The sequence below is a fragment of the Daphnia pulex genome, chromosome 9 (genome assembly GCF_021134715.1).
Source record: "Daphnia pulex isolate KAP4 chromosome 9, ASM2113471v1".
Taxonomy (NCBI): Eukaryota; Metazoa; Arthropoda; class Branchiopoda; order Diplostraca; family Daphniidae; genus Daphnia; species Daphnia pulex.
Genome location: NC_060025.1, coordinates 837655 through 865531, shown reverse-complemented (window position 1 = coordinate 865531; position 27877 = coordinate 837655). Strand labels below are relative to the sequence as shown.

At 41.9% G+C, this 27877-nt stretch overlaps 11 protein-coding genes and 3 long non-coding RNA genes across 15 annotated transcripts; 8 read left to right on the top strand and 6 right to left on the bottom strand.

Moving 5' to 3' along the window:
* The first annotated feature begins 145 nt into the window (after positions 1 to 145).
* On the top strand, positions 146 to 20745 carry LOC124202041 (extensin-2-like). Its single transcript, XM_046598307.1, has 3 exons — positions 146 to 296; positions 473 to 1529; positions 19728 to 20745. Exons 1-3 carry the CDS (start codon positions 293 to 295, stop codon positions 20602 to 20604), a joined length of 1938 nt encoding a protein of 645 aa, XP_046454263.1. The 5' UTR covers positions 146 to 292; the 3' UTR covers positions 20605 to 20745.
* Positions 2462 to 3285, top strand: LOC124202073. The gene is made up of 3 exons (XR_006877890.1): positions 2462 to 2568; positions 2641 to 2852; positions 2926 to 3285. It is a non-coding gene; the product is annotated as an uncharacterized LOC124202073 (long non-coding RNA).
* On the top strand, positions 3684 to 6131 carry LOC124202040 (extensin-2-like). The gene is made up of 2 exons (XM_046598306.1): positions 3684 to 3809; positions 3966 to 6131. The coding sequence occupies exons 1-2, from the start codon at positions 3806 to 3808 to the stop codon at positions 5933 to 5935; spliced, it is 1974 nt and encodes a 657-aa protein (XP_046454262.1). The 5' UTR covers positions 3684 to 3805; the 3' UTR covers positions 5936 to 6131.
* Positions 6607 to 7721, bottom strand: LOC124202058 (endochitinase A1-like). The gene is made up of 2 exons (XM_046598330.1): positions 7612 to 7721; positions 6607 to 7540 (listed from the first exon to the last, which is right to left on the bottom strand). Exons 1-2 carry the CDS (start codon positions 7613 to 7615, stop codon positions 6831 to 6833), a joined length of 714 nt encoding a protein of 237 aa, XP_046454286.1. The 5' UTR covers positions 7616 to 7721; the 3' UTR covers positions 6607 to 6830.
* Positions 7971 to 8854, top strand: LOC124202074. The gene is made up of 2 exons (XR_006877891.1): positions 7971 to 8173; positions 8278 to 8854. It is a non-coding gene; the product is annotated as an uncharacterized LOC124202074 (long non-coding RNA).
* On the bottom strand, positions 9097 to 10108 carry LOC124202065 (uncharacterized protein DDB_G0271670-like). The gene is made up of 3 exons (XM_046598339.1): positions 9820 to 10108; positions 9605 to 9740; positions 9097 to 9512 (listed from the first exon to the last, which is right to left on the bottom strand). Exons 2-3 carry the CDS (start codon positions 9737 to 9739, stop codon positions 9168 to 9170), a joined length of 480 nt encoding a protein of 159 aa, XP_046454295.1. The 5' UTR covers position 9740; positions 9820 to 10108; the 3' UTR covers positions 9097 to 9167.
* On the top strand, positions 10696 to 12689 carry LOC124202043 (extensin-2-like). The gene is made up of 2 exons (XM_046598310.1): positions 10696 to 10796; positions 10995 to 12689. The coding sequence occupies exons 1-2, from the start codon at positions 10793 to 10795 to the stop codon at positions 12536 to 12538; spliced, it is 1548 nt and encodes a 515-aa protein (XP_046454266.1). The 5' UTR covers positions 10696 to 10792; the 3' UTR covers positions 12539 to 12689.
* On the top strand, positions 14374 to 15094 carry LOC124202078. Its single transcript, XR_006877897.1, has 2 exons — positions 14374 to 14480; positions 14577 to 15094. It is a non-coding gene; the product is annotated as an uncharacterized LOC124202078 (long non-coding RNA).
* Positions 15385 to 16631, top strand: LOC124202057 (DNA-directed RNA polymerase II subunit RPB1-like). The gene is made up of 2 exons (XM_046598328.1): positions 15385 to 15499; positions 15642 to 16631. Exons 1-2 carry the CDS (start codon positions 15496 to 15498, stop codon positions 16550 to 16552), a joined length of 915 nt encoding a protein of 304 aa, XP_046454284.1. The 5' UTR covers positions 15385 to 15495; the 3' UTR covers positions 16553 to 16631.
* LOC124202064 (nuclear transcription factor Y subunit alpha-like) lies at positions 15759 to 17724 on the bottom strand. The gene is made up of 3 exons (XM_046598338.1): positions 17598 to 17724; positions 17272 to 17407; positions 15759 to 17158 (listed from the first exon to the last, which is right to left on the bottom strand). The coding sequence occupies exons 2-3, from the start codon at positions 17404 to 17406 to the stop codon at positions 16799 to 16801; spliced, it is 495 nt and encodes a 164-aa protein (XP_046454294.1). The 5' UTR covers position 17407; positions 17598 to 17724; the 3' UTR covers positions 15759 to 16798.
* Positions 20746 to 21563, bottom strand: LOC124202070 (glycine-rich protein 5-like). 2 transcript variants are annotated; one of them, XM_046598344.1, is made up of 4 exons: positions 21458 to 21563; positions 21188 to 21356; positions 21035 to 21102; positions 20746 to 20967 (listed from the first exon to the last, which is right to left on the bottom strand). In XM_046598344.1, the coding sequence occupies exons 1-4, from the start codon at positions 21464 to 21466 to the stop codon at positions 20842 to 20844; spliced, it is 372 nt and encodes a 123-aa protein (XP_046454300.1). In that variant the 5' UTR covers positions 21467 to 21563; the 3' UTR covers positions 20746 to 20841. The 2 variants fall into 2 exon arrangements, with proteins under 2 accessions (XP_046454300.1, XP_046454301.1); XM_046598345.1 differs by having other exon boundaries at positions 21197 to 21356.
* Positions 21564 to 22589: 1026 nt separating this feature from the next.
* LOC124202063 (uncharacterized protein DDB_G0284671-like) lies at positions 22590 to 23573 on the bottom strand. The gene is made up of 3 exons (XM_046598335.1): positions 23396 to 23573; positions 23181 to 23303; positions 22590 to 23115 (listed from the first exon to the last, which is right to left on the bottom strand). The coding sequence occupies exons 2-3, from the start codon at positions 23301 to 23303 to the stop codon at positions 22717 to 22719; spliced, it is 522 nt and encodes a 173-aa protein (XP_046454291.1). The 5' UTR covers positions 23396 to 23573; the 3' UTR covers positions 22590 to 22716.
* Positions 23574 to 23934: 361 nt separating this feature from the next.
* On the bottom strand, positions 23935 to 24861 carry LOC124202066 (PH domain-containing rcdII-like). Its single transcript, XM_046598340.1, has 3 exons — positions 24683 to 24861; positions 24462 to 24584; positions 23935 to 24386 (listed from the first exon to the last, which is right to left on the bottom strand). The coding sequence occupies exons 2-3, from the start codon at positions 24582 to 24584 to the stop codon at positions 24042 to 24044; spliced, it is 468 nt and encodes a 155-aa protein (XP_046454296.1). The 5' UTR covers positions 24683 to 24861; the 3' UTR covers positions 23935 to 24041.
* A 1148-nt stretch (positions 24862 to 26009) lies between these two features.
* LOC124202047 (extensin-2-like) lies at positions 26010 to 27728 on the top strand. Its single transcript, XM_046598315.1, has 2 exons — positions 26010 to 26113; positions 26292 to 27728. Exons 1-2 carry the CDS (start codon positions 26110 to 26112, stop codon positions 27614 to 27616), a joined length of 1329 nt encoding a protein of 442 aa, XP_046454271.1. The 5' UTR covers positions 26010 to 26109; the 3' UTR covers positions 27617 to 27728.
* Positions 27729 to 27877: the final 149 nt, after the last annotated feature.

Below are 27877 nucleotides of genomic sequence, written 5' to 3'. Positions count from 1 at the left end.
TGTAAATTTTAATTGCAGAAATATTTAATTGTTATCTATAACAGGATTCTTACAATGAAAAATAATCTGCTTTATTGATTGTGTGGCATGAAAAAGGGGAGGAGTTAGAATCTTGATTCTTTCATCATCATAAAGAAAATCACGCCAGCGGCGCGAATTTTGGGGTAATGTTGGGGTATAAAAGACGGGAGTAGAGGCTATTGAAATCAGTCGAGTTCGCCTTTTCGACACGTCAACAGGAGCACTTAGTCTATCTGTCATTTACTGTGCCATCAAATTTCAACCTGTTGCCATGGGTATAAATTCTTCATTTATTTTGTTTTATAACTTGTTACTTAAATGTGTTTTGAAAGTTTCAGTAATGTTTTTTTAACTCCCATAGTATCGTGTTTAATGTACTAAAATGATTTACGAGATCACTTTGAAATAATTCTTTTGACACTTTGATTAACTTTACAATTTTTATCATCAGCTAACTTTGCCATCACGTTGCTGCTAGCTGTTGTCTCGATGCTGGCTGGATCTACTAAGGGTGGACCAATGGGCTCATCTTCTGCATCAAGTAGCTATTACCAGACCACAACAACGAAAGAGTACCACACCACCAAGAAAGCTGAATACTACACGACGACTTACGCTGCTCCCAGCTACTACACTGAGGCCCCGAAGTACTACACCACTAAAGCGCCAGAGTACTACACCACGACGTATGCAGCTCCTACCTATTACACCGAGGCCCCGAAGTACTACACCACCAAAGCTACCGAGTACTACACCACGGCTTCCTACTATACAACAAAGGCGCCCGAGTATTACACCACAAAGAAGGTCGAGTACTACACAACAACCTACGCTGCCCCTAGCTACTACACCGAGGCTCCGAAGTATTACACCACCGAGGCTCCAAATTACTACACCACAACGTATGCGCCTCCTAGTTATTACACCGAGGCTCCAAAGTACTACACCACCAAGGCACCCGAGTACTACACAACACCGGCGCCTTACTACACCACGACCTACGCAGCTCCCAGCTACTATACCGACGCTCCCAAGTACTACACCACCAAGGCACCTGAATACTACACTGAGGCTCCAAAGTACTACCCGGCTCCAAGCTACACCACCACAGCGGCTCCTTACTACACCACTGAAGCTGCTAAGTATTACGTAGCCCCAACTTACTACACCGCTGCTGCTCCGTCTTACTATGTTGAGCCAACTTACTACACCGAGGCTCCGCAGTATTACTCAGCTCCCAGCTACTACGAAACCGAGGCACCAAAGTACTACACAACTGCCGCCCCAAGCTACTACACCGAAGCCCCTAAGTATTATGCTGCCCCGAGCTATTACCAGACTGAAGCGCCCGTTTATTATACTAAAGCTCCCGAGTACTACACCACTGCTTCCTACTACACCACAAAAGCCGCCGAGTACTACACAACTGCCCCCTACTACACCACCAAGGCTCCAGAGTACTATACTACGACCTACGCAGCCCCTAGCTACTACACAGAGGCCCCAAAGTATTATTCGGCTCCAACCTACACCACTACAGCTGCCCCTTACTACCCCACTGAAGCTGCTAAGTATTACGTAGCCCCAACTTACTACACCGCTGCTGCCCCATCTTACTATGTTGAGCCAACTTACTACACCGAAGCACCTCAGTACTACGCCGCTCCCAGCTACTACACCGAGGCTCCTAAGTACTACACCACCAAGGCTCCCGAGTACTACACCACGGCTTCCTACTACACCACAAAGGCACCTGAGTACTACACAACCAAGAAAACCGAGTACTACACCGAAGCTCCCAAATATTATTCTGCGCCAGCATACTAGATGTTGTTAATATTTCATGTAAAGAGAATCCATTTATTTATTAGTCATTTCGCTCTAAAAATCAGCGTATTTAATTATCCAGCTCATTGCATTGTTCACTCAAATGTCGTGTTGCGTTAGTTTTTATTGGTGTTTAATGTTTACGGCATCTTGAGAAATTATTGGAAGAGTTTAAAAGCACAATATAAAAGAAATACAAAATTACGTTTGCTAATACTGTGTTGGAATCTCAATTGGAATTTTATACTCAAGATTATATCCCCCATTCTTTCCTAAAGCGCCCCAAACGGTTTTGTTCGATTTAGTTAACTGAGTGAAAAGCTTTGATGTTGCAACTCGCGGGACAGCCTATAGGTTGTAATGTACTAATCTACCGGAGTAACGTAATATATCGCCAGAAAGATGGGGCTAGCAGCGGCACGCGTAAGTAAGATAGTGATATGATACGACCGATCAAACTGGCGCAGCAAGACGACGATGCAGTCCAATTCTTTATTTGTGCGCCCTCCTTTAGTGCGGTAGTCGTTTTAAGAAAGAAATTTACTGCTTTTGTGACGTCATTCTTTCTCAATTCAACATAAGACTTGCTTTGGCTTAGCAATGCCAGCTATAAACGAGTCAAACATTGCAACATATTTAATTGATAAGAATTTTTTTATATAAAACATTAGCACGAAGACAGTATTCCAGCAGTTACTTTCTCGTCAATTGTTGAAAAAGGTAAGTTTTGTTTTCTTTTATTATTCAAATTTCAGTCTCAATACATACAAACCTTTTTTTAATTTGAAATAGACATTTGAACAGTAATAAAACCAAATTTTGGAAATGAGAATCGATTTAGCTTGGGGTTACCTCTTGGTTGCAGTTATTGTTAGCTGCTCCGCTCTTCCGCAACTTGAAAGAAATATGGGACATCCAGGAGAGGCGCCATTGCCAACTCCCGTCGGAACATGTCCAGAATTTAGTTACAATACAGTTTTCCTGTCTGACGCATATTACTGTGGGTATGTAGAGAAAATCAACTTTATCCCAATTATTTGTCTTCATAACAATAGAGCGAAATTTGTGAAATCTCAGATATTATCATCAATGCTCCGATGGTGTTCCGATTCGTATGAAATGCCCCGACGGATTGTACTGGACTGTTGGCGAGGACAGCTATTATTATCCAACGTGCGATTTCCCAAACCAATCCAATTCCAACTGTCGCAAGGACACACCCTTTTAAAGAAAAGACTCAAATAGTCTAGTCTGAGTTAGTGTCAAGCTAAACTTTGTTTTTTAATGATTTGAAAACAATTAGATAGAAATACAATCTAGAACTCTATTCCATATTTCAGCAGTAATTGATCTGTCAATCTCTGCCCAATTATATGTCTTTAATCATTAGATTTTTCTTGCTTATCACACAAATACACATATACTTCAGCAATCTAACAAGCATACACATCTTTCCGCTTTTTGTATAATCCAATCTAATTAAAAATAACGCGTTCATCGTCTTAAGTCTGTGGCCATCTTACAAAACCTTAACGCGTATACAATAAAACAATTTGGCCAGATGATTCGACAAGCGAAACAGACCAGTTATTATGTCATTAGATTTAATTTCATAAAGTTCTCCACCGTAGGCCACAATGCCAGATGTAAATTTCCAATACATCAAAAGATCAATGAGAACGAACCAACGGTGACGCCCACAGCCAATTACGTCACGCCCTAGAGGTAGGGTTAGAAAATCTAGACTCTTACCTCATACGTCGCACGTGAATAGCCTAAAGCATGCCCAAGGCCGTTTTTTCCCGCTTCAGACGGATACTGTGCTTTATTGGAGACATATAAAAAGGGAGAAAGAGAGTATCAGAATCAGTCGAGTGTGTCTCCTCCACACGACATCACCAGCAGGACTTCAGTTTGTTATCCGCTGTATCATCTAGAGTACTTTCAGCTCGCTATTATGGGTAATCATATAACTTTAATTGTAGTTCAGTCTTTAACTTTAATTTCTTGTTTGCAAGTCTCACTTGTTTTTAAAAAGTTATGTTTAAAAAAAAAGTTTTACTCGATAATTTGTGTGAACGACAAGTGTTGATACGGCTTTTTAATGCGTTCATTAGCTAACTACGGCGTCATGCTGCTGTTGGCGGTTGCATCGATGATGGCTGGATCGACCAAGGGAGGACCTGTGGGCCCGTCTCCTGTTTACGTCCCCAAGAAAGCAGAGTACGCCACCGAGGCTCCAAAGTACTACACCACAAAAGCTCCGGAATATTACACAACGGCATCCTACTACACGACAAAGGCCCCTGAGTACTACACCGAGCCTCCAAAGTATTACACCACCAAGGCCCCGGAGTACTACACTGCTGCATCCTACTACACCACCAAGGCTCCCGAGTACTACACCACTGCTGCATCCTACTACACCACCAAGGCTCCCGAATACTACACCACTGCTGCTTACTACACCACCAAGGCTCCAGAATACTACACCACTGCTGCTTACTACACCACCAAGGCTCCAGAATACTACACCACTGCTGCTTACTACACCACCAAGGCTCCCGAATACTACACCACTGCTGCTTACTACACCACCAAGGCTCCTGAATACTACACCACCAAGGCTCCTGAATACTACACCACCAAGGCTCCTGAATACTACACCACTGTTGCTTACTACACCACCAAGGCTCCTGAATACTACACTGAGGCCGCGAAGTACTACTCTGCTCCAAGCTACACCACTGAAGGTGCTAAGTATCACGTTGCCCCAACTTACTACACCACAGCTGCCCCAACTTACTACGCAGAGCCTACTTATTACACCGAGGCACCTCAATACTACTCAGCCCTGAGCCATTACGAGACCGCCGTTCCAGATCACTACACCTATTCTGAGGGAGTTTACTACACTGAAGCGCCAGAGTACTACACCACGACGTACGCCGCTCCAAGCTACTACACTGAGGCCCCCAAGTACTACTCCGCATCGAGCTACACCACCACAGCGGCTCCTTACTACACCACTGAAGAGGCTAAGTATTACGTAGCCCCAACTTACTACACCACCGCTGCTCCTTCTTATCATGTCGAACCGACGTACTACACTGAAGCTCCGAATCACTATTCAGCCGTGAGCCACCATGAAACTGCAGCTCCAGCATACTACCCTTCGTACTCTGAGCCGACTTACTACACCGAGGCGCCGAAATATTCTGCTCAGAATTATTACACCACAGTTGCCCCGTCTTACTATTTTGATTCCCGTTACTACTCTTCGTATGTCCAGCCGAATTACTACGCCCAAGCTCCCGCTTATTACTCGCCTTCCAGCTATTACGATGCCGAAACTCCTGCCTACTACTCCACAGCTTTTGGACATCAAGATCGCGGCAACAGGTTTATGCACGCCAGGCCTCACAAATACTACTCTGCTTCCATGGTTCCTGAGTTCCACATTCCTAGGGCCGTCGAGTACTACACCACCAAGTCTCCCGAGTACTATACCACCAAGGCAGCTGAATACTACGTTACCAAAGCTCCGGAGTACTACACCACCAAAGCCGCTGAATACTACACCACCAAAGCTCCCGAGTACTACACCACCAAAGCTCCCGAGTACTACACCACCAAAGCTCCCGAGTACTACACCACCAAAGCTCCCGAGTACTACACCACCAAAGCTCCCGAGTACTACACCACCAAAGCTCCCGAGTACTACACCACCAAAGCTCCCGAGTACTACACCACCAAAGCTCCCGAGTACTACACCACCAAAGCCGCTGAATACTACACCACCAAAGCCGCTGAATACTACACCACCAAAGCCGCTGAATACTACACCACCAAGGCTGCTGAATACTACGCTACTGAGGCCCCCAAATACTACGCTACTGAAGCCCCCAAATACTACACCACCAAGGCTCCAGAATACTACACCACTGCCTCCTACTACACCACCAAGGCGGCCGAATATTACACGACGAAAAAGGTAGAATATTACACCGAGGCTCCGAAGTACACCACTAAGGCACCCGAGTACTACGGTGAACCTTCGAAATATTATTCGCAACCTCGTTATTGATGAGCATGTTGATTAAATATTTTTATTTTAATAGATGTCATTATAAAAAGTCTTGTTTATTTGTGAAATGGTGTTCCTCTTACGTGATGCCTTCTATATTCTGCCACATTTACTTGTTTACTAGTCATTTGGCATGGAAATATTTTCTTAATCAGATGTTGAATACATTATTTATTGCCTTGGTTAAACAACAAAACATCTTGTTCTGTCTTTAGTCAACTTGTCATACCCTTTTTCAGCATTTGGTAGCGCGTAGATGCTTGTCAAAATCACTCAAGTTTATTGGCTGGAAAGGTGAAGGTGTTAAAAGTATCTGGAACTATAAGCAGCTATGCTCTGCTTGTGCTTGTAAGTACCCTGTTTCATTTTATTCCGAAAAATTGCTCTTAAAATCCAAGCGAAATTTTGCAATCATTTAAAATGTGAAAGTTTTAAAAAATCTGGGACAACTAAATTGTATCTTCTTTCAATTGATTCATTATTTTACTATTTTTTTTTTACATGTTCAAGTGCTTTTTTTATTTACAATTCTTAACTTATTCCCTTCAACAAAGGAAAACTTTGATTTCGACAGCCTTACCTTAACACCCAAGATTACGTCATTTGCATATATCTTTCAAAATGCATTATTGCAATCACTGCCAAGTAAAAAATTTAGATCAACACCATAGTTTAGTTTGAGAAAATAGATGTATTACTATTAAAAATTGTAAGCTAGAAAATAAGAATTCATGCGTTACAGGTATCATCGCAGGCTCCACAAATAAATCAATAACTTTCGACGATCCACATAAGTGCAAAAATACATCAACAATCCAAAACAGGTAGGCAATTTTTTTATGAAGAAGAAGAGATGCTTTTATACTTGTAGGAACTGTCTTCCATCTTGATTAGATCACATGGGCGTTCCCGGTTGGCTTTTATCGGTGGATGATGAATCACTGGACGATTTGGAAGCGGAGGAAGCTTCTTTATTCGAACTCTCGGGCGAAGGACTGTCTGAATCACGTGAATGACTGGACCGGCGTGACTGGCTGTTGGCTGCGGACGAGGTTTCATTGTGGCCGGGCGATTTTTCGAGATTCGGAACAGCCCAATTTTCGGACGAAGGATTCGCTTCCCTCAAACTCCTTTTAGCGCCAGGCGTGTAAAAATCCAGGACCTCTTTGGACATTCGTTCGGTGGAAGCGGACCTCTTGCGGCACGGGCCCCGTTGGACAACTCCCGACGAGCAGCTCTCCTCGGCCGTCGACGAAGAGACCACAGCAGATGAAAGAGGCAAATTGGGGTCGGTGGGTTGTTCGTCGGTCGAGGAATCGTCAGATTCCGGCGAAGGCGCCGGCTTTTTGAAAATGGCCGTTACGGTGAACATGCGGCTGCTGCCGGGACTATCCTGACGGGACGTTGAAGCCACAGCGGTGTAATAAGAAACTTCCCGTGAAGCCTCCGCTGTCGATTCGTCAGTGTCTGCATCTGAAGAAACTGCGGGCGAAATCGGCGGACTTTCCGTGCTGGTCGTCGTCGGTACTGGCAACGACCCAACGCCCCGCAGTAAATGAGCCGAAAAACAAACGCCAGCCAACAACGCGTACAAAATAGCGTTACCTAATTTTTAACAAAAATTCATAAATTAAAAAAAAAAACTTCCGATTTAAAGTAATTAAATAAAAACTTACACATTTCGAAGGAAAGGCTGGACTAGAAGTGCGGTGCGTGTGGAGACCAGGTAAGAACTGATCAAGCGACCTTTTATAACCGACGGTTTTTCAAGGCCACGTTTCGACCTGTCATTCCGAGAACTAATGATATTGGCCTGAAGGCGATGACGTAACGGGGGATGGGTAGACATACTCGTTCGACGCGAAATTCAATCAAATCACACACCTGATATCATTAAAATTTTAACGCCATGAACAATGTGTATTGATTTTCAGGTAAATTTTGGTATCAGTCGATAGCCAATAAAAAATGCTGTATTCGGAAGTGAATTGTTGTTTGATTTTTTAAAAGTTATGACAGCTAAAAAGCATTTGGAAATCTGTCTCAATCGGGTTGACCTTGTCAGACCATTTTGTCTGGTTCGGTAAAGTTACAGATCACGTGGTGACGGCCTATAAAAGCTCGGCGAGAAAGGCTTTCGTGTATCAGTTGACGTTGGCCTGGCTTTTTGGCAAGTTGTACACGAAAAAGCCTGTCATTGTTGCTGATCCTAAACTTTGTTTCGTTATCCATTTTAAAGTAAGCGAGCTACTATTGTCTCAATTTGTTTATTCGTTGGAATTCATTTATGTTATTTATGTTATGTAATATTCTTTGTTTAATTGTAATTCATTTCTTGATAGATTCGTTCGTTATGTGGGTGATTTTTGCATTTACGATTTTCGTTGCTTCCGCCGGAGCGATGTACGTTGGTACAATGGAAGATTCAGATGCCTACGAGCCGTCAATGTACTACAAGATGTATGCTGCTCATTATGAGGTGACTACCTACGAGTATACCTACCCACGCGTTCACTCCAGCTCTATATCGCGCTCGTCGAAAGAGGATTGGGAACCGGTTCGCCGTTTGTTGCGCCACCGGCACAGTCGAGATGTGTCCATCGACACAACAGCTGATGACGGCGCTAATAGGACTCCAAGTTACTTCGCCGAGGCTCCCAAGGACTTTTTGGCACCGAATTATTACGAAACTGAGGCGCCTCTTTCTTCTACTTACTCCGCACCGACTTACTACACCGAAACGAAGAAATACGATGCCAATAGTCCCGGTTTTCCCGACGGCGAGATTCCTCTCTACTTCTCAACAACTGTTCCTTTTTAAAATATCTTATTTTCGAAATAGCCGACGATGTTATCTCATCGTTAGTATTTATCCGCAAATCGTTTCTCATATCAATATATCAATGGTTACTAAATTTATTGCTTGTGAATTTGAATTTCTTTTTCGGTCAACCATACGAGAGCTTCTGTTGAAAAACTGAAGACCGTAGGAATTTGCATATTAGAAACTAATTTCAAAAATCATCTTATTAAAATCACGTAATTATTTATACTATTTTGTTTAAGTGTCATTCAACAAAAATATTCTTTTGCAGTGTACTCCCATTATTCAATTTCAATTTTCACATTTTCAAACTGAATAAAATCATTAAAAAATATTGTCAATCAAATGGCCAATTTATTTTGGTAAGTGACGACCATATCCTATATGTAGGGTTTTGCTCATTCACATTTAGCCACTGCTGCTACTACTGCTGCTGCTACTGCCACTACTGCTGCTACCGCTACTGCTGCTACTTGAACTACTGCCAGTTCCAGTGCTGGTACTGCTACTTGATCCATTACTGCTACTGCTGCTTGTTCCAGTACTGGTACTGCTGGTGCCAGTGCTGCTGCCACTGCTACTGGTGTTGGTTTCACTTGCGGTGGCGGTACAGCCCGTGGTGGAACTGCAGCTTTGGCTTGCCTTATCACCGTTAGCTTTAACGACATCTTCTATACCAGCGCCTTGGTCTTGCTTTTCGTCGATAGAAGGTGAAGGTTCTTGGGGTAAATTCAACTCGCGCAACAAGCGAACCTTAGTGATTGAAATTTTATTCCATTGATAGCATTTGCAACACATATGAATATTAATTGCAAAAGATTTAAAAAAAATTACGTTTCCCTTACCATAAACTTGTCCCAGTTAACTGCTGCGTTTTTAGGATAACCAAGCAATTCCTTATTATTACCAATCTCGTTGTTTTGGGCAGCACAGAAAGATACCAGTACAGCTAGTAACACGACGAAGCTCAATTTCGCCATTCTATTAACAAGATCATAAAATATTTAATCTATGGCACACGCACACAACAGTGATGAAGCAATAAGACATAACTACATACCTTGCAGAAAAGAAGTGCGTTTCGATCGTTGAAGATCCAAATGGGTTGAAGAGTGGTTGAAAACTGATTGCCTATAAGGCTAAACTCAATTGATTTATATAGAGTGTAGAGTAATCAGAATGCGCATGACAAGAAGCTAGACTGTGATTTGGTTTCCATGCAGAAGCTAGTATAAGCAATTACTAAAGTACGTATAGTACACCATGGCCAGTGTCCAGGGTTAGCTGTTGCACCTGTCTGCTATTTATTGAGCACACAGTCGACACAGAGCTATAAGTTAAACACAAGTGCGATGGTGAGCAACATTGAGTGCGGCAATTGGCGCATTAATTAGGCTGAATAATCTGTTCCAATTAAATGCAAACAGCAATAAGTAAGTAATAGACCAGTTGTTGATTAATGTACGACGCAATATATATGCATCGTTTTTCGCGTCTGACGCATGCCATGAAACAGAACATTCAAGATAAAGTACACTTGTCATGACTCATGACAGATAAATATGAAATACCGATTTGAAAATAAAATAATTAAGCACGTGGTCAGATACTTACTAGATCAGAAGCAGACTAAACGCTAGGCTTTAATATTAACTTTAATTACATTAACTAATTAATATCCTTCTACTCACTTCTATTTCTTTTCTTAGGAAAATAAATGTGTTAAAATTAAACCAAGGAAATCTATTAAATTTGGCTGGGAAATAAAGACGAAAGAAGAAATCTAAAAGCAAACTCTATGTCTGGAAAGTCAGTAGGTAGGGTAAGGAAAATAGAACCTTGATCGTAACCGACACAGAGACAGCCGCTGGGCGTGGATTGCATCTTGCGGGATCGCAGGATGACGCTCGCAGCCGACCTATAAAAGCTCAGGGTTGGCACCAAGTTGATCATTCGATTCAGTTCCTTCGTCAGATCAACTTCAGTTCTGAATTCGTCTGAATCTTGAAAAATCTTCCCACGTGTCTATCATCATGAGTAAGATTTTGGCCATTTCTTCTCGTTTGTTTTATTGTGTCATTACCTTGTTTGTGTCATTCCATGTTTTACATTTTCAGTTTGATTGTGAAAATTCTTTTATAATTTCTAAATGTGAGCGCTAATATGACTCCTTAATAAGATATTAATTTTTGCAAACATGGTGTAATAATGAAATTTTTTTTTTTTTTCAAACAGATGCGTGTCGTGTCATGTTGCTGTCACTAGCCGTCACGTTGTTGATGGCTGTGTCGACTTTGGGTGGACCAATGGGCTCATCCTACTACACCTATCCGACGCCATACTACACCACCACCGCGTATACGACTCCAAGCTATTACACCAAGGCTACAGAATACTACACCACTGCTGATCCGCCAAAGTACACCACTAAGGCTCCAGAGTATTACTACACCACAACTACTGCAGCTCCAAGTTACTACAAGGAGGACCCGAAGTTTTATGCAGCACCAACTTACTACACCACGTCTGCTCCTTCGTATTACGCTGATCCACTCTACTACACCACGGCTGTCCCCAGTTACTACTCTGCTCCAAGCTACTCTGCAACTTACTACGCTAAGGCTGATCCTGAATATTACACCACCACAACTGCAGCTGCCTACACCAAATCTTACGGTGATTCCAGTTACTACTCCACTGCTGCTGCTCCGTCTTACTATGCAGAGCCAACTTACTACACCGACGCCCCAAAGTACTACACCACTAAGGCACCTGAATACTACACTGAGGCCCCGAAGTATTATTCAGCTCCGAATTACACCACTACAGCTGCTCCTTACTACACCACTGAGGCTGCCAAGTATTACGTTGCCCCAACTTACTACACCGCTGCTGCCCCATCTTACTATGTTGAGCCAACTTACTACACCGAGGCTCCGCAATATTACTCAGCTCCTAGCTACTACGAGACCGAAGCACCAAAGTACTACACAACTGCCGCCCCAAGCTACTACACCGAAGCCCCTAAGTATTATGCTGCCCCGAGCTATTACCAGACTGAAGCGCCCGTTTATTATACTAAAGCTCCCGAGTACTACACCACTGCCTCCTACTACACCACCAAGGCTCCAGAGTACTACACTACGACCTACGCAGCCCCTAGCTACTACACCGAAGCTCCCAAGTACTACACCACCAAGGCACCTGAATACTACACCGAGGCTCCAAAGTATTATTCAGCTCCAAGCTACACCACTACAGCTGCTCCTTACTACACCACTGAAGCTGCCAAGTATTACGTAGCCCCAACTTACTACCCCACTTCTGCTGCCCCGTCTTACTATGCGGATCCAACTTACTACACCGAGGCACCTCAAAACTACGCTGCCCCTAGCTACGAGATGGAAGCCCCAAAATACTACGCAGCTCCAAGCTACTACCCCGAGGATCCCAAGTATTATACCACCAAGGCTCCAGAATACTACACTACAAAGGCACCAGAGTACTATACAACTCCTTACTACACTACGACTTATGAAGCTCCTACTTACTACACTGAGGCCCCAAAGTACTACACCACCAAAGCAGCTGAGTACTATTCAACTGCCTCCTACTACACCACCAAGAAAGCTGAATATGAATACTACACTACTCCAGCACCTTACTACACGACGACCTACGCCGCTCCCAGCTACTACACCGAAGCTCCCAAGTACTACACCACCAAGGCTGCCGAGTATTACACAACAAGCTACGCAACTCCTGCCTATTACAAGTAGGACCTAAAAGACTACACCACATCTTATCCAACAGTCAGCCGCTAAGTTCGTAAATATTAATCGGAGTCTAATTTATAAGTTGTTCTTCTCTTATTCACTATTTATTGGATAGACTTAATTGTTAGCCCAAATACAATAATTGTTAATTAAATCTAAACGAAAAAAATAATTGTATTAGGTTTTTACTCTTTAACTTTAATCATCAACTTTGAATTGTCAAATTTGATACAGTTGAATTCTTGGCAAATGATGTTTGGTCTCTGATTAACATCTGTTCATATTAAGAAAAAAGACATGGTTTTACTTAGACCTGAAAGGCTGAAAAGCAACTAGCAATGCAGTCATGACCTTTAGTTAAGTCGGAAAATCAAGTCGTTGTACCTGGTAAGTATGGTGTCATTGACCTATGTGTCAAAATCGCACAGCCAATTACCCATTCACACACTTTTATGGATATCAATAGCTTCAGACTGTGACCTTGATCTTGAAACGGTAAAATGGCCTATATTTGATGGTAATAACACGCAAAACGTCTGAATGAACATGCAAAGGGAAGAGTATAAATACTTTTGGCTCCAGTAAGATTTAGCATCGACATCAGCAAGCTTCTAGCTTCCCAACTCCACTTTCTTGCAATCTCAGATCTTGTTTTAAAAAGTCCCACCAAGGTAAAAAGATCTTTATTCACTGTTCTATAACCTTCTATAAGAGATTATGTTATTAATTGTTATTGACCTTTTGAAATTTTGACGACCAGATGTCCATGATGAGTTTCGCCGTTTGTTTCTTGGCTGCGGTCGTCGTGATGGTGGCTGGCAATCCAGGATACGGGTACAAACCCATGGCCCCTGCATACATGGCTCCATCTTACTCCGCACCGGCCTACAAGGCTCCGGCGTACAGGGCTCCAGCTTATTCACCACCAGCATATTCTCCTCCTGCTTACTCTCCTCCAGCATATTCACCTCCGGCTTACAGAGCACCAGCCTACATGGCCCCAGCTCCTTCGTATTACAAAAAATCTTCTTATTAGTTTCACAACTGCGAAATTGTTAAATCGTAATCTAAATTATATGTTTCGTATTTGGCCACAAATAGATTTCTTATTACACTACTATGAATATTTATTCGTTTTCCTACAATAAAATAAAATAAGTAGTTGGTTGACCTCTGGGAATAAGAAAGGTGGTATAAAATCAGCAAAACATGCCACATAACAAAAAAACATATTATTTTACAATGCAAAGAACTCAATAGCAGTTTGGCAACAGAGAATCAAAGGCGCTTAAATCAACGTGGGACGATGAACCCTTCAATAAGAGACAATCAATTCAAGAGTCCCAATGGCAAGAGAGATGACTAGCTCGATGTTACATTTCAATAAAATTTACTTTGTAAACCATTGACTGATGACTGAGCCTAACGGAAAAAAATAATTAACATGCCAGTCGATCGACAATGCATTCACTGTTTCTCTGAAGTCAGTCTAATAACTCATTTCAAATTTTTAAAGATAAACTAATGAACATTGTTTGATTTCTTCTGAAAAATTCTTAATTATTACTAGTCGTATGCCCACTGTGCAAAGATTAACGGATAATAGTTTGCTAGAAAGGCAAGCAAACAGCAAAATACCGTAGCTCTCAGCAGAATTGTTTTTGATTCACACCATCGATTACGGACAGGAGATCCTGCATAGAATAGCCTACGTCCGGTAAGCCTTTGGGATTCGCCTCAATGCTAAAAAAACACTTAACTGTCACCCTGTTCGACCTTGGATTTCTTCTGTTAGCCACATAAAGATGAAAGTAATAACATGCACACAAGACGAAAGAGTATAAATACTTTGGCTGTCAGTCAGTTCCGATATCTTCAACCTGTTGGTCATCCAGCATCTCCTCTCTTTCTTCACATTCGTTTCTTGTCAACTTTCCTGTCAAAGGTAATTATTAATTGTATTATAGTATTATATCATAATGTTTAATTTATTTTTGTGCTTATCTTTAACTGATCAATTCGTCGATTTTTTCCCGAGTAGATGTCGATGATCAATTTCGCCGTTTGCTTCTTGGCTGCCGTTGCAGTGGTGGCTGGTAATCCAGGCTACGGATACAAACCAATGGCTCCTGCGTACACACCTCCTGCGTACACTCCTCCTGCATACACACCACCAGCATACACTCCTCCCGCTTACACACCACCAGCGTACACTCCTCCTGCATACACTCCTCCGGCTTATACTCCTCCTGCTTATACTCCACCAGCATATTCTCCACCAGCATACAAAGCTCCTTCGTACATGGCTCCTGCTTATTATTAAGTTCTTGTTAAAACTGAAGTCTCCTAAAATGTTTCACCGTCTGAAATTATGCTTCCGTTTGGCCGCTCCTTTAGAACACAAATTTTAACTTAAATTAAATCCAATTAAAAATAAATAAATGATCGATTAAGAAAACTGTCTCAAAACCTCATTTCAATAGATATCTTATTGTGTAAATTACCACTGCAACCTTTTCTTCAAGTAAAAAAACGTCTGATCAAATTAAGAAAAAAAAAACAACCTTGAAAACAACTTCAAACTGAAACAGAAAAGACAAAAAGAAAATTCTTCGTAAGCTATCTTTATGTAACAGGCCAATCGAAAAATTTTGTCGATATGCTGTAATATTAATGCTACGGGCGATATTTGATAAAAATTATCTTTTTCTTAGAAATCTATTACCTAAGAAAAGTCAGTAGGTGGGGTAAGGAAAAAAGAACCTTGACGGTATCCGACACACAAAAAGAGCCGCTGGGCGTAGATTACATTCAGCGGGATCGCAGGATGACACTCGCAGCCGACCTATAAAAGCTCAGGGTTGGCACCAAGTTGATCATTCGATTCAGTTCCTTCGTCAGATCAACTTCAGTTCTGAATTTGTCTGAATCTTGAAAAATCTTTCCACGTGTCTATCATTATGAGTAAGATTTTCTAACATTTACTGTATGTTCGTTTTAACGTTTTCTTATAATGTCATAACATGCTATTCATCTTTAATTTACTTGTGAATATTTGTTAATGTTTTAATTACGTTGTATGTTAATGAATTTTTCCTTCCAACAGTTGCGCATCGTGTCATGTTGTCATTAGTCGTGATGTTGTTGATGGCTGTTTCGGCTTTGGGTGGACCAATCGGCTCTTCCTACTACACCACCGCCGATCCGCCAAAGTACTACACCACTGCTGATCCGCCAAAGTACTACACCACAACTACTGCAGCCCCAAGTTACTACAAGGAGGACCCGAAGTACTACTCTGCTCCAAGCTACACCACTGAAACACCACAGAATTACGCAGCACCAACTTACTACACCACTGCTGCTCCTTCGTATGATGTCCATCCAAGTTACTACACCCCTGCTGTCCCCAGTTACTACTCTGCTCCAAGCTACTCTGCTCCAAGCTACTCTGCTCCAAGCTACTCTGCTCCAAGCTACTCTGCTCCAAGCTACTCTGCTCCCAGTTATACTGCAACTTACTACGCTAAGGCTGATCCTGAATACTACACCACAGTTGCTCCCCACTCCAAGTGCTATTCAGCACCAACTTACTACACCAGCAAGACTGCCCCAGAGTACTACACGACTGCTGCTCCTTATTATGTTGATCCCATTTACTACACCAAAGCTGCCCCCAGCTACTACTCCGCTCCAAGCTACACCACTGAAGCTGCCAAGTATAGCCCAGCTCTAAATTACTACACCACTGCTGCACCTTACTACGCTGATCCAATTTACACCACGAAAGCACCTGAGTATTACACCGCGGCTTCCTATTACACCACAAGCAAAGCGCAAGAGTACTACACCACAACCTATGCTGCTCCCAGTTACTACACCGAGAATCCAAAGTATTACAGCAACACCAAGGCTCCTGAGCACTACACAACAACCTACGCAACTCCTGCCTATTACAAAGAGGACCCAAAGCCTTACCCCACAGCCAATCAATACGCTGAAGTTCGAAAATATTAATTGATCATTGTTGTTTTCATATTAATTATTTATTGGTTGAACTTGATTGCCCGCCAAAATATAATCATTGTAAATTAAATCGATATTTTGTTCTTGTTCCATTCAATGGTCGAATAGCCTGCACCAGACAGACCTATTCTACAATAACTTGTATTCAAATTTTAACATTTTCAGGTTTAACAAAAATTGGTTATGTTACAAATTGAAAATTATGTCCTTAACCCTTTCTTGACATAATTTCACTTTTTATTTGCCACTGCTACTGCTACTGCTGCTGCTGCTATTATTGCTGGTAGCAGTGCCGCCTCCACCTGAGGTACTCGTACTACCGTTGGAGCTGTTGCTGTTGCTGCTGTTATTGCTACTGTCCACGCTGCTACTGCTGTTGCCGACATGAACGGTGCTGTTTTCAGTTGCCGTGATCGTACAGCCGAAAATAGATGAACAGCTTTGGCTATTCACTTTGGTACCATTGTTTTTGGTGTTGTTCTCGACACCAACGCCTTCTTCTTGCTTTTCGTCGATGGCAGCCGAAGGTGCTTTGGGTAAATTCAACTCGCGCTTTGCAGCTTCACGAGTAGTTCTGATGTTCTTCAGGAGACGACCCTTCAAATGGAAATTTATAAAATGGGGGGGAATTTTGTTTTGATTTTACCAGCCGATGCCAACGTAGTATTTTCGGAAGTAGGCTACATCATTCTAGATTCTTATTTCCTTACCATAAACTTTTTCCAGGTAGCTTCTACATTTCTCGGATAACGCAACAATTCCTTGTTATCACCAAACTCGTTTTGGGCAGCATCACAGAACGATACCAGCACTGCTAATAACAAGACGAAGCTCAGTGTCTTCATTCTGTTGGAAAAATTTTAAAATTATAATTATATGATAAAAACTAAAGACGATTTAAGTTGATTGGCGATTGAAAACGATTGCAGTAGGGCTTATAGTCAATAATTTTAGCGCTTGAAATTATAGTACCTAACTGAGGGCTCAGTATTAATGCTTCTGATTTTCCAAATAAACTTTTTTGGTAACGACTTACCCGCAATTAATTCAAGTTATGTTGAATCGATGTACTGAGTTAACGATAGATTTTTGTTGCGAACTAGAATGCAACTGAGACACAACTAGTTCCAATACACTACTCTTATACACTTGTGAAGTGAAGAGACTTTTATACATGCTAGCAGTGCGCGAGTACCGTTATAAAAACCAATAAGACAATATACAAATAAGGAACCCGATCATTCTTTTCTCTTTTCAGCACTAACAAGACAGGACTTTGCCCATCTTTCTCTCGACCTCGTTTTGTTGATGCTCTACATTTCTCTATATGACGATTGTTACATCGCGACGTAACACACTACAGGAATATTGGAAAATGGTCACTTTGAAAAAATATAACCAGTTAAATAAGCCAATGGCAAAATCCGCTTTGGTTTCCGTAGGCAATACACCTTAATCTAGCTTCACATTAAACGTTATACACTTTAAACTAGACTGAATCGAACCATAAAATATAATTTTAAATGCAAGGTCATTCACAATCAAACAAATCTCACCCAATTTAAATTCAAATAAGGAAGTTAAAACTTGAATGTCTTCCCAATTCATTTTTAGGTAAGAGAAAAAAAATGAAATCAAGGTTATTTCTTCGAAGCGGATTAAATGAATTACCGGTACGCGTGGTGACATTTTATACAAAAACCTATTTTTCAGAGAAATCTAATGTCTGAGAAAAGTCAGTAGGTAGGGTAAGGAAAAAGTAACCTTGACCGTAACCGACACAGAGACAGCCGCTGGGCGTGGATTGCATCATGCGGGATCGCAGGATGACACTCGCAGCCGACCTATAAAAGCTCAGGGTTGGCTCCAAGTTGATCATTCGATTCAGTTCCTTCGTCAGATCAACTTCAGTTCTGAATTCGTCTGAATCTAAAAATCTTCCCACGTGTCTATCATCATGAGTAAGATTTTGGCCATTTATTCTCGTTTGTTTTATTGTGTCATTACCTTGTTTGTGTCATTCCATGTTTTACATTTTCAGTTTGATTGTGAAAATTCTTTTATAATTTCTAAATGTGAGCGCTAATATGACTCCTTAATAAGATATTAATTTTTGCAAACATGGTATAATAATGAAATGTTTTTTTCAAACAGATGCGTGTCGTGTCATGCTGCCACTAGCCGTCACGTTGTTGATGGCTGTGTCGACTTTGGGTGGACCAATGGGCTCATCCTACTACACCACTCCGGCGCCATACTACACCACCACCGCGTATACGACTCCAAGCTACTACACCAAGGCTCCAGAATATTACACCGATCCGCCAAAGTACTACACCACTGCTGATCCGCCAAAATACTACACCACAACTACAGCAGCTCCAAGTTACTACAAGGAGGACCCGAAGTATAACCCAGCTCCAAGCTACACCACGGTAGCCCCAAAGTATTATGCAGCACCAACTTACTACACCACGGCTGCTCCTTCGTATTACGCTGATCCACTCTACTACACCACGGCTGTCCCCAGTTACTACTCTGCTCCAAGCTACTCTGCTCCAAGCTACTCTGCTCCCAGTTATACTGCAACTTACTACGCTAAGGCTGATCCTGAATATTACACCACCACAACTGCAGCTGCCTACACCAAATCTTACGGTGATTCCAGTTATTACTCCACTGCTGCTGCTCCGTCTTACTATGCAGAGACAACTTACTACACCGACGCCCCAAAGTACTACACCACTAAGGCACCTGAATACTACACTGAGGCCCCGAAGTATTATTCAGCTCCGAATTACACCACTACAGCTGCTCCTTACTACACCACTGAAGCTGCCAAGTATTACGTTGCCCCAACTTACTACACCGCTGCTGCCCCATCTTACTATGTTGAGCCAACTTACTACACCGAGGTTCCGCAATATTACTCAGCTCCCAGCTACTACGAGACCGAAGCACCAAAGTACTACACAACTGCCACCCCAAGCTACTACACCGAAGCCCCTAAGTATTATGCTGCCCCGAGCTATTACCAGACTGAAGCGCCCGTTTATTATACTAAAGCTCCCGAGTACTACATCACTGCCTCCTACTACACCACCAAGGCTCCAGAGTACTACACTACGACCTACGCAGCCCCTAGCTACTACACCGAAGCTCCTAAGTACTACACCACCAAGGCACCTGAATACTACACCGAGGCCCCGAAGTATTACTCAGCTCCAAGCTACGCCACTACAGCTGCTCCTTACTACACCACTGAAGCTGCCAAGTATTACGTAGCCCCGACTTACTACCCCACTGCTGCCCCATCTTACTATGTTGAGCCAACTTACTACACCGAAGCACCTCAATACTACGCTGCTCCCAGCTACACCACCAAGTCTCCAGAATACTACACCACTGCTGCCTACTACACCACAAAGGCACCTGAGTACTACACAACTCCGGCTCCTTACTACACTACGACTTATGCAGCTCCTTCTTACTACACTGAGGCCCCCAAGTATTACACCACCAAAGCAGCCGAGTACTATACAACTGCCTCTTACTACACCACTAAGGCGCCAGAATACTACACCACCAAGAAAGCTGAATACTACACTACTCCGGCACCTTACTACAGCACTACGACCTACGCTGCTCCCAGCTACTACACCGAGGCTCCCAAGTACTACACCGAGGCTCCCAAGTACTACACCACTGCTGCTTACTACACCACCAAGGCTCCCGAGTACTATACAACTCCGGCTCCTTACTACACTACGACCTATGCATCCCCTACCTACTATACTGAAGCCCCCAAGTACTACACCACCAAAGCAGCTTCGGAGTACTATACAACTGTCTCCTACTACACCACCAAGAAAGCTGAATACTACACTACTCCAGATCCCATGTATTACGCTGAGCCAACTTACACCAACAGGGCTGCGGAATATTACACCACAACGTACGCAGCTCCAGGGTACTACAAAGAGGACCCAAAATACTACACCACCTCTGCTCCTTCATACTACGTCGAGACTTCAAAATATTAGTTGTAATTGAGTTTGTTATATGTTGATTTCTGATCTTATTCTATTTTTGTTAGTTAAATACCTATTTGCCCGCAAATGAGCTTTCCGGAGCTTATAAGTTATGATTGTCGGAAATTAAAATATTGAATTACCTTAAAAAAATGAGTTTGATTAATTTATTTTTCAGCGCCACATTTTTTACAACATGCGTATAGTCTTTACAAATAGTCTGTCACGATGAAAATGGTTGAAATTTACTTATTTGCCGAAACTTTGTCCGTTGCCGGTGCCGGATGCGAAATTTCCGCCGAACAAGCTTGATCCAGCCAGACCGCTTCCACTTCCAGAGCCGAATCCACCGTTAAAGGCACTAGAAGTGCCGACCTAAAAGAATAACCACAGCATAAAGACATGCACCAAAAGTTATGCCATAACAACCGTAATCACTTACTCCTGCTGCGTTTGCTCCAAAAAGATTAGCAGATCCTGTTCCAGCTCCGGCGCCACTTCCGCCACCGCCTTGTTTGTTAAAAAAATTATCACATAACATTTTTTGTTTTGTTTTTACCATGAATAGAAAAACTGTAATTAAATTTGTATTTACCGAAACCACCGAGACCACCGAAACCTCCCAAACCACCGAAACCGCCAACGGGACGCAATCCTACGACGCCGGGTCCGAATCCTCCGTTGAATCCGTTATTGAATCCACCGCCGAGGAATTGTGGTGCAGCCGCAGCCACGGAGAAGAGAAGAGCCAAACTGATCAACACCTAAGGTACAAAAACAGGTAACACAAATTTTAGATTTAAATTCAATAGAATTATATATGTGCAATTGATTTAGCAGGTGGATGTGTTATACTAAATCTTACCTTGTTCATTTTGAAGTTTGTTTGTTTCTGTGATTTGTTGACGGAGACTGCGCTGCTTTTATAGTCAAACTAAGTGACTAGTTTTAGCTGGTACCGTCTGATACCTTTACCATTCTAGTCCAAGGTAATCTAAGCGTGTTGTTTATACAAGATACTACTTTAGATATTTCTCGTTAGCCTTTTGTATTGAGGCCAAGTAGTACCTCTGGTCTCTGGCGCAATTTGGAAGTGGAAAGTGTTTCCCTTTTTTTTAATTTGTCGGTTGAAAAAACTTGAAATCACCTGGTTCACCTTCATTTCCCGCTATCTAGTCAATTATTTCGCCCTACCAACACGACACTTGGAAGTATATTAAAAAAACAACGATTTGAACTTCTCGCTACTTTTCTTCATAATTATTACAATCTCAGCAAATCAAAAATTTAATTCAAGAAAATGATACCATCTGATTTTTAAAATAGTTAGCTCTACTATAGTGAGTGGGAAATACTTTTCCTGTCAAATTGGAAAACGAGCTTTATTCACGCGTGCTCTGAGGATATTAGAAGGGGGTGCAAAATACCATAATGTGTGTCAAATTCTAGAAACTGATTATCGTAACGTTCCTTTGAATAGCTTTAGATAATGACCAACGAAATAGTAATTAAGAAATACCAAGTATGGATATCTAGGTAACGGGCAAAATTGTTTTTGTTTAGTAGAAACATTCCCCTACTCCAAGGGGTTCGACATCGACTCTGCTGAAGTTTCCACTTGTTTTTTTTTCTTTTGTTGGATATTTTTTTGCATAAATGTTGAAATGAGAAAAAGGTTTCTCCAAAACCTTTTTTTGCCTACCGCTGGAAACTCCCCTTTCCTTGAGGCCATTTTTTTTGTAACCTTTCCTTAGCCTTATTTGGGCTTTTCTTTTTTCTTTTCTTGTTTTATTTTTCCCTAGTGTTTGGAAAACTTTTGGAGTGTCGGACCCCTTGCCCTACTCTCTCATCATTACATAATAGTAATTTTACTAGACGTATTTAGATTTAAATAAAAACAATAGTCTAAAAGAAAAACCACAGGAATATTGAATTAAGAGGAACTAAATTATTCGCAGATTTTATCAATCCCTTAGTAATACGTTAAAATAACATGGTTGAATGACGTCAGTTATTTTATTCTAGATATTAATACTGACACTTATGAAAAATCCATAAAAGAATAAAGCCCATCACCACATTTATTTATTTATTTTTTTTTTTTTTTCAAAATGCACTTTCGTTTTATTTTTTACCACCTCCTCCTCCTCCGCCGCCGCCTCCTCCGCTTGTTCCGCCAGTGCCACCGGTGCCTCCAGTACCTCCAGTGCCCCCAGTTCCTCCAGTTCCTCCAGTGCCCCCAGTGGTGGAGGTGCATGCCGTGCCGACGACGGATGGCGTGCCACATACTCCATTGGTGCATGTGGTTGTAGTACAGATGCAGTTACTGCAAATAGTGCTGGTACTACTTGAACCGGAAGTGGTGCTTGTAGTAGTGCCAGTAGCAGTACTGATGGTGCACGTTCCGGAGCAGGTACATCCGGTGGAAGCGCAGGTACAAGTGCCCGAAGCGCTAGCGCAACTGCATGGCACACTGGCGATGGAACAACTGCTGCTACGGCTGCTGGCCTCCAAACGGCCATTCTTCAGGTTGAGAATTCAAATTTACCGCGAAAATAGATTCGAAATTGTTTCGTTTAACTTATTACCATAATATTTTTCCAGACAGATTCCTCATTTTTCGTTAATTTTCCATCTTCTTTGTTACTCTTTTGGGCAGCGCAATAAGTTATTAGCACCACCAATAAGACAAAATAGTTTATCTTCCCCATCTGTTTAATAGAAATAGCGAATTTCAAATTTGGTGCCGGTAAAAAATTATTGAAAATTGGTTTTTAAAAAAATGTACGATAGGAATTATTACCTTTTTAGAATCGTAGAGACTCGTTGACCCGATTAGGTTGAACAGCGGTACGACACTAAAGTTGCCCAGCTCCGACGCATCCGAATTTATCGTGAATTGCGCATATGCCCCATATGCCTTATTCAGGTTAGCTATCAAAATCACTTCATCTGCTGCGTCATTACACAGTGTGCAATATTTTAGGATAGACTGCTATACTGCCATTATTCAGGTTAACTGCGACACTACCATGTCTGGTCTTTCAGTAAATGTTTAATCAGATAATCAAACACTTGTGCATACATTCCTTCAGTCAAGCTTTGCTGTGCGCATTAAATTTTTATTCTAGATCATTTTACTAATATTAGACATTCAACCATATGGATATTAGTTCGCGTGACACATCGATAGGTTTGAACAGAAATTAATGGAAGAAATTAATCGAGTCTATAAAATTGAGCTTTAAATAAAACTTAAATCCATTTGTTTTAATCTAGCCGCACTGCCGCGCATTCTCATTGAATTAATCAAAGATTTTAACAATATTTTTACCAACCAATTCGACCGTTTATTATCCAAAGTGTGTAAAGTCACGACAATTAATTTCTTAAAATGGAAAAAAAACATTTGTATTTGATGCTACTTGTTGATTTTATTCCATCTTGATTTACTTTTTTCCTCCTCCACCTCCTCCCCCACCTCCTCCTCCAGTGCTGGTGGAGGTGCATGCCGTGCCAGTGGAAGTTGTTAAGCACGTAGTAGGATCGGCTGCATTGGTACATGTGACTGTAGTACAAATGCAATTACTACAGGTAGTGGTACTACTCGAACTGGTCCCGGTGCTGGTCGCGGTATTTGTACTTGTTCCAGTACCGAAGGTGCAGGCTCCGGTGACAGCGCAGGTACATCCGGTGGTAGCGCAGGTGCAAGTGCTAGTAGTGCTGGCACAATCGCACGGTACACTGCCGACAGCACAACTGCTGCTACGTCCGCTGGGCTCAGATGAACGACCCTTCAAATTAAGAAATGTACCGTAATTGATCTTTTTGCGAAATTACAGTTGAGGCATTTTCATTGATATCCTCACCGCAAATTTTCTCCAGTTAGATTTCCAATTTTCTAGATACTTTACATCTTCCTTATTGTCTTTTTGGGCAGCGCAAAAAGTTAACAGACCCGCCAATGAGACAAAATAATTGATCTTCACCATCTGTTTTCCTGTTTAATAATACGGTTTAATAGAAATCACGAATTTCAGAACGAGGAATAGATTGAGGAAACATTTTCTAAATGTTTGTGTTGTATTACCTTTTGGAAACGTAGAATTGTTCATCCGATGTGGTGGAACTGCGGTACGAAACTGGACGCATCCAAATGTTGTTGTGAAATGCCTTACGGTGCATTCACACCGGAATGAATTCAACGAGACAGAGCGAAACGTAATAGCTCAAAGGCACAGAAGTCATCGAGTGCTAAAGTGCCGAGTTTCCGCCCTTGTCGCCTTCTTTGGGTCCATGATGAATGCGACGTCCATTTTTACAGCTTGTTGGCTGAGCGCACCTTTTAATCAAACTAGATTGTCTTATTCGGATATTTTATGTCTTCGTCGTTCTGTTATAAGTTAAAATGCGACACGATTCTTTTTCAGCAGATAGTCAAACATGTTTACACATACCCCTTCAGAATTTATGGTGCAAATCATTTATTTTAAAGTATTTCATTCGCTCAAATATGCAACCGTCGTTCGGAATAATCACATTCTCTGCGGATTTGTATTGCCATTGTATTACCACGGAATTGACAATAGGATAATCAAGACAGTGAACCATCTCCCAATCAAAGTTTATCGAATCCCGGAAACATATTTTCATTACAGAAGAAAAATATTATATGGGAATAATTCAAAGACGTAATTTGTTTGTTTAATTTTATAGGTGTAGTGACTTTGAAGGGAATATCCACAAATTCTTGTTTTATTTATACTTGAGAGAGAAAACAAAATTCCAGTTGCCATCGGATTGAACCGAGGTTTCTGCGTATCACACATCTGGATAAAAGTAGTATTTGCTTAACTTTAATTGGGTAGGCTACTACAGGGTTTTTTCATGGGTAAACAGGTACAGTGTTATTTTTCTCTTTTTATTTAACCAAGGACATTGAAACACATGTGCACACATCAGCTAGGCCATTGGACGTAAACTATCCAATATGCGAACCTAATCAACTTGACTAACTGTTTCAACAACATGCTATTTATAAGTACAGTATCACACGTGCCAGGGCTAATAACTAATATTTTTTCATCACAGGTTTGTTTTTAGACTCTGTATAGTTCCACATGTCTGTTACCGAAAAAAAGATTAGCCGAGAGCGTAACAGCCTTTATAATATCGCATCGGTTTTGATGGCGAATAAGATAATACACACTTAAGGATAAAATTTAAATCCAAATGACATTAAGTAAATGGCTGTAATCGTATCAAAGAGAGAGACAAAAAGAAACGAGAAAATCTATCAGACAGAGGGAGTGGCAAGGAACCTTGGCCGTACCTGACACAAAAAGAGCCGCTGGGCATAGATTGCATTATGCGGGATCGCAGGATGACACCCGCAGCCGACCTATAAAAGCTCAGGGTTGGCACCAAGTTGATCATTCGATTCAGTTCCTTCGTCAGATCAACTTCAGTTCTGAATTTGTCTGAATCTTGAAAAAATCTTCCCACGTGTCTATCATCATGAGTAAGTTTTTCCCATTTATTCTCGTTTGTTTTATTGCGTCATAACATGTTTTATATCTTGAGTTTATATGTGAAAATTCTTGTTATAAATTTGGATATGAGTGCTAATACGATTCCCCAATAAGACATTAATTGTTGCAAAACATGGTATATAATAATGAAATGTTTTTTTCAAACAGATGCGTGTCGTGTCATGTTGCTGTCACTAGCCGTCACGTTGTTGATGGCTGTGTCGACTTTGGGTGGACCAATGGGCTCATCTTACTACACCACTCCGGCGCCATACTACACCAGTGCCGCGTATGCGACTCCCAGTTACTACACCAAGGCTCCAGAATACTACACCCCCGCCGATCCGCCAAAATACTACACCACAACCACTGCAGCTCCAAGTTACTACAAGGAGGACCCAAAGTACTACACAGCTCCAAGCTACACCGCTGAAACACCAAAGAATTACGCAGCACCAACTTACTACACCACTGCTGCTCCTTCGTATTACGCTGATCCCGTCTACTACACCACGACTGTCCCCAGTTACTACTCTGCTCCAAGCTACTCTTCTCCCAGTTATACTGCAACTTACTACGCTAAGGCTGATCCCGAATACTACACCACAACTACTGCTGCCTACACCAAATCTTACGGTTATCCTAGTTACTACTCCACTGCTGCCCCGTCATACTACGCAGAGCCAACTTACTACACTGAGGTCCCTAAGTATTATGCTGCCCCGAGCTATTACCAGACTGAAGCGCCCGTTTATTATACTAAAGCTCCCGAGTACTACACCACTGCCTCCTACTACACCACTAAGGCTCCAGAGTACTATACTACGACCTACGCATCCCCTAGCTACTACACCGAAGCTCCCAAGTACTACACCACCAAGGCACCTGAATACTACACCGAGGCTCCGAAATATTATTCAGCTCCAAGCTACACCACTACAGCTGCTCCTTACTACACAACTGAAGCTGTCAAGTATTACGTAGCCCCAACTTACTACACCGCTGCTGCCCCATCTTACTATGTTGAGCCAACTTACTACACTGAAACACCCCAGTACTACGCTGCTCCAAGCTACGAGACGGAAGCCCCAAAATACTACGCAGCTCCCAGTTACTACACCGAGGCTCCGGATTATTACACCACCAAGGTTCCAGAATACTACACCACTGCTGCCTACTACACCATCAAGGCACCCGAGTACTACACAACGCAGGCACCTTACTACACTAAGACTTATGCAGCCCCAACTTACTACACTGAGGCCCCAAAGTACTACACCACCAAAGCAGCTGAGTACTATACAACTGCCTCCTACTACACCACTAAGTCGCCAGAATACTACACCACCAAGAAAGCTGAATACTACACAACTCCAGCACCTTACTACACTACGACCTACGCTGCTCCCAGCTACTACACCGAAGCTCCCAAGTACTACACCACGAAGGCTCCAGAGTACTACACCACATCTTACCAAATAGCCAGCCACTAAGTTCGTAAATATTAATTGGAGCCTAATTTAATCGTTGTTGTGCTCATATTCACTATTTATTCGTTGGACTTAATTGTCAGCACAAATAAAATCATTGTTAATCAAATCGAAATATGTCTCCTTCTTGTTCTTACTGATATTGGGAGCGTGTTATGAACACTATTACGATAATACGATTACCTTTTTTATTTACGCTTCCGATCATAGCATAGCCTTTATAACGAAAATAATAAAAAAAAAACAAATTTATTGTAGGGATGT

Coding starts and splice junctions, on each gene's coding strand:
- LOC124202041 (XM_046598307.1), top strand. Junction 1,530..19,727: donor TACTACACAGAGGCCCCAAA/GTATTATTCGGC, acceptor CGAAGCTCCTAA/GTACTACACCACCAAGGCAC.
- LOC124202065 (XM_046598339.1), bottom strand. CDS start 9,739: ATGGCGAAATTGAGCTTCGTCGTGTTACTAGCTGTACTGGTATCTTTC. Junction 9,513..9,604: donor TTAACTGGGACAAGTTTATG/GTAAGGGAAACG, acceptor TCAATCACTAAG/GTTCGCTTGTTGCGCGAGTT.
- LOC124202064 (XM_046598338.1), bottom strand. CDS start 17,406: ATGAAGACACTGAGCTTCGTCTTGTTATTAGCAGTGCTGGTATCGTTC. Junction 17,159..17,271: donor CTACCTGGAAAAAGTTTATG/GTAAGGAAATAA, acceptor TTCCATTTGAAG/GGTCGTCTCCTGAAGAACAT.
- LOC124202070 (XM_046598344.1), bottom strand. Junction 21,103..21,187: donor CGGTGGTCTCGGTGGTTTCG/GTAAATACAAAT, acceptor TTAACAAACAAG/GCGGTGGCGGAAGTGGCGCC. Junction 20,968..21,034: donor TTGGAGCAAACGCAGCAGGA/GTAAGTGATTAC, acceptor TTATTCTTTTAG/GTCGGCACTTCTAGTGCCTT.
- LOC124202063 (XM_046598335.1), bottom strand. CDS start 23,303: ATGGGGAAGATAAACTATTTTGTCTTATTGGTGGTGCTAATAACTTAT. Junction 23,116..23,180: donor CTGTCTGGAAAAATATTATG/GTAATAAGTTAA, acceptor CTCAACCTGAAG/AATGGCCGTTTGGAGGCCAG.
- LOC124202066 (XM_046598340.1), bottom strand. CDS start 24,584: ATGGTGAAGATCAATTATTTTGTCTCATTGGCGGGTCTGTTAACTTTT. Junction 24,387..24,461: donor CTAACTGGAGAAAATTTGCG/GTGAGGATATCA, acceptor CTTAATTTGAAG/GGTCGTTCATCTGAGCCCAG.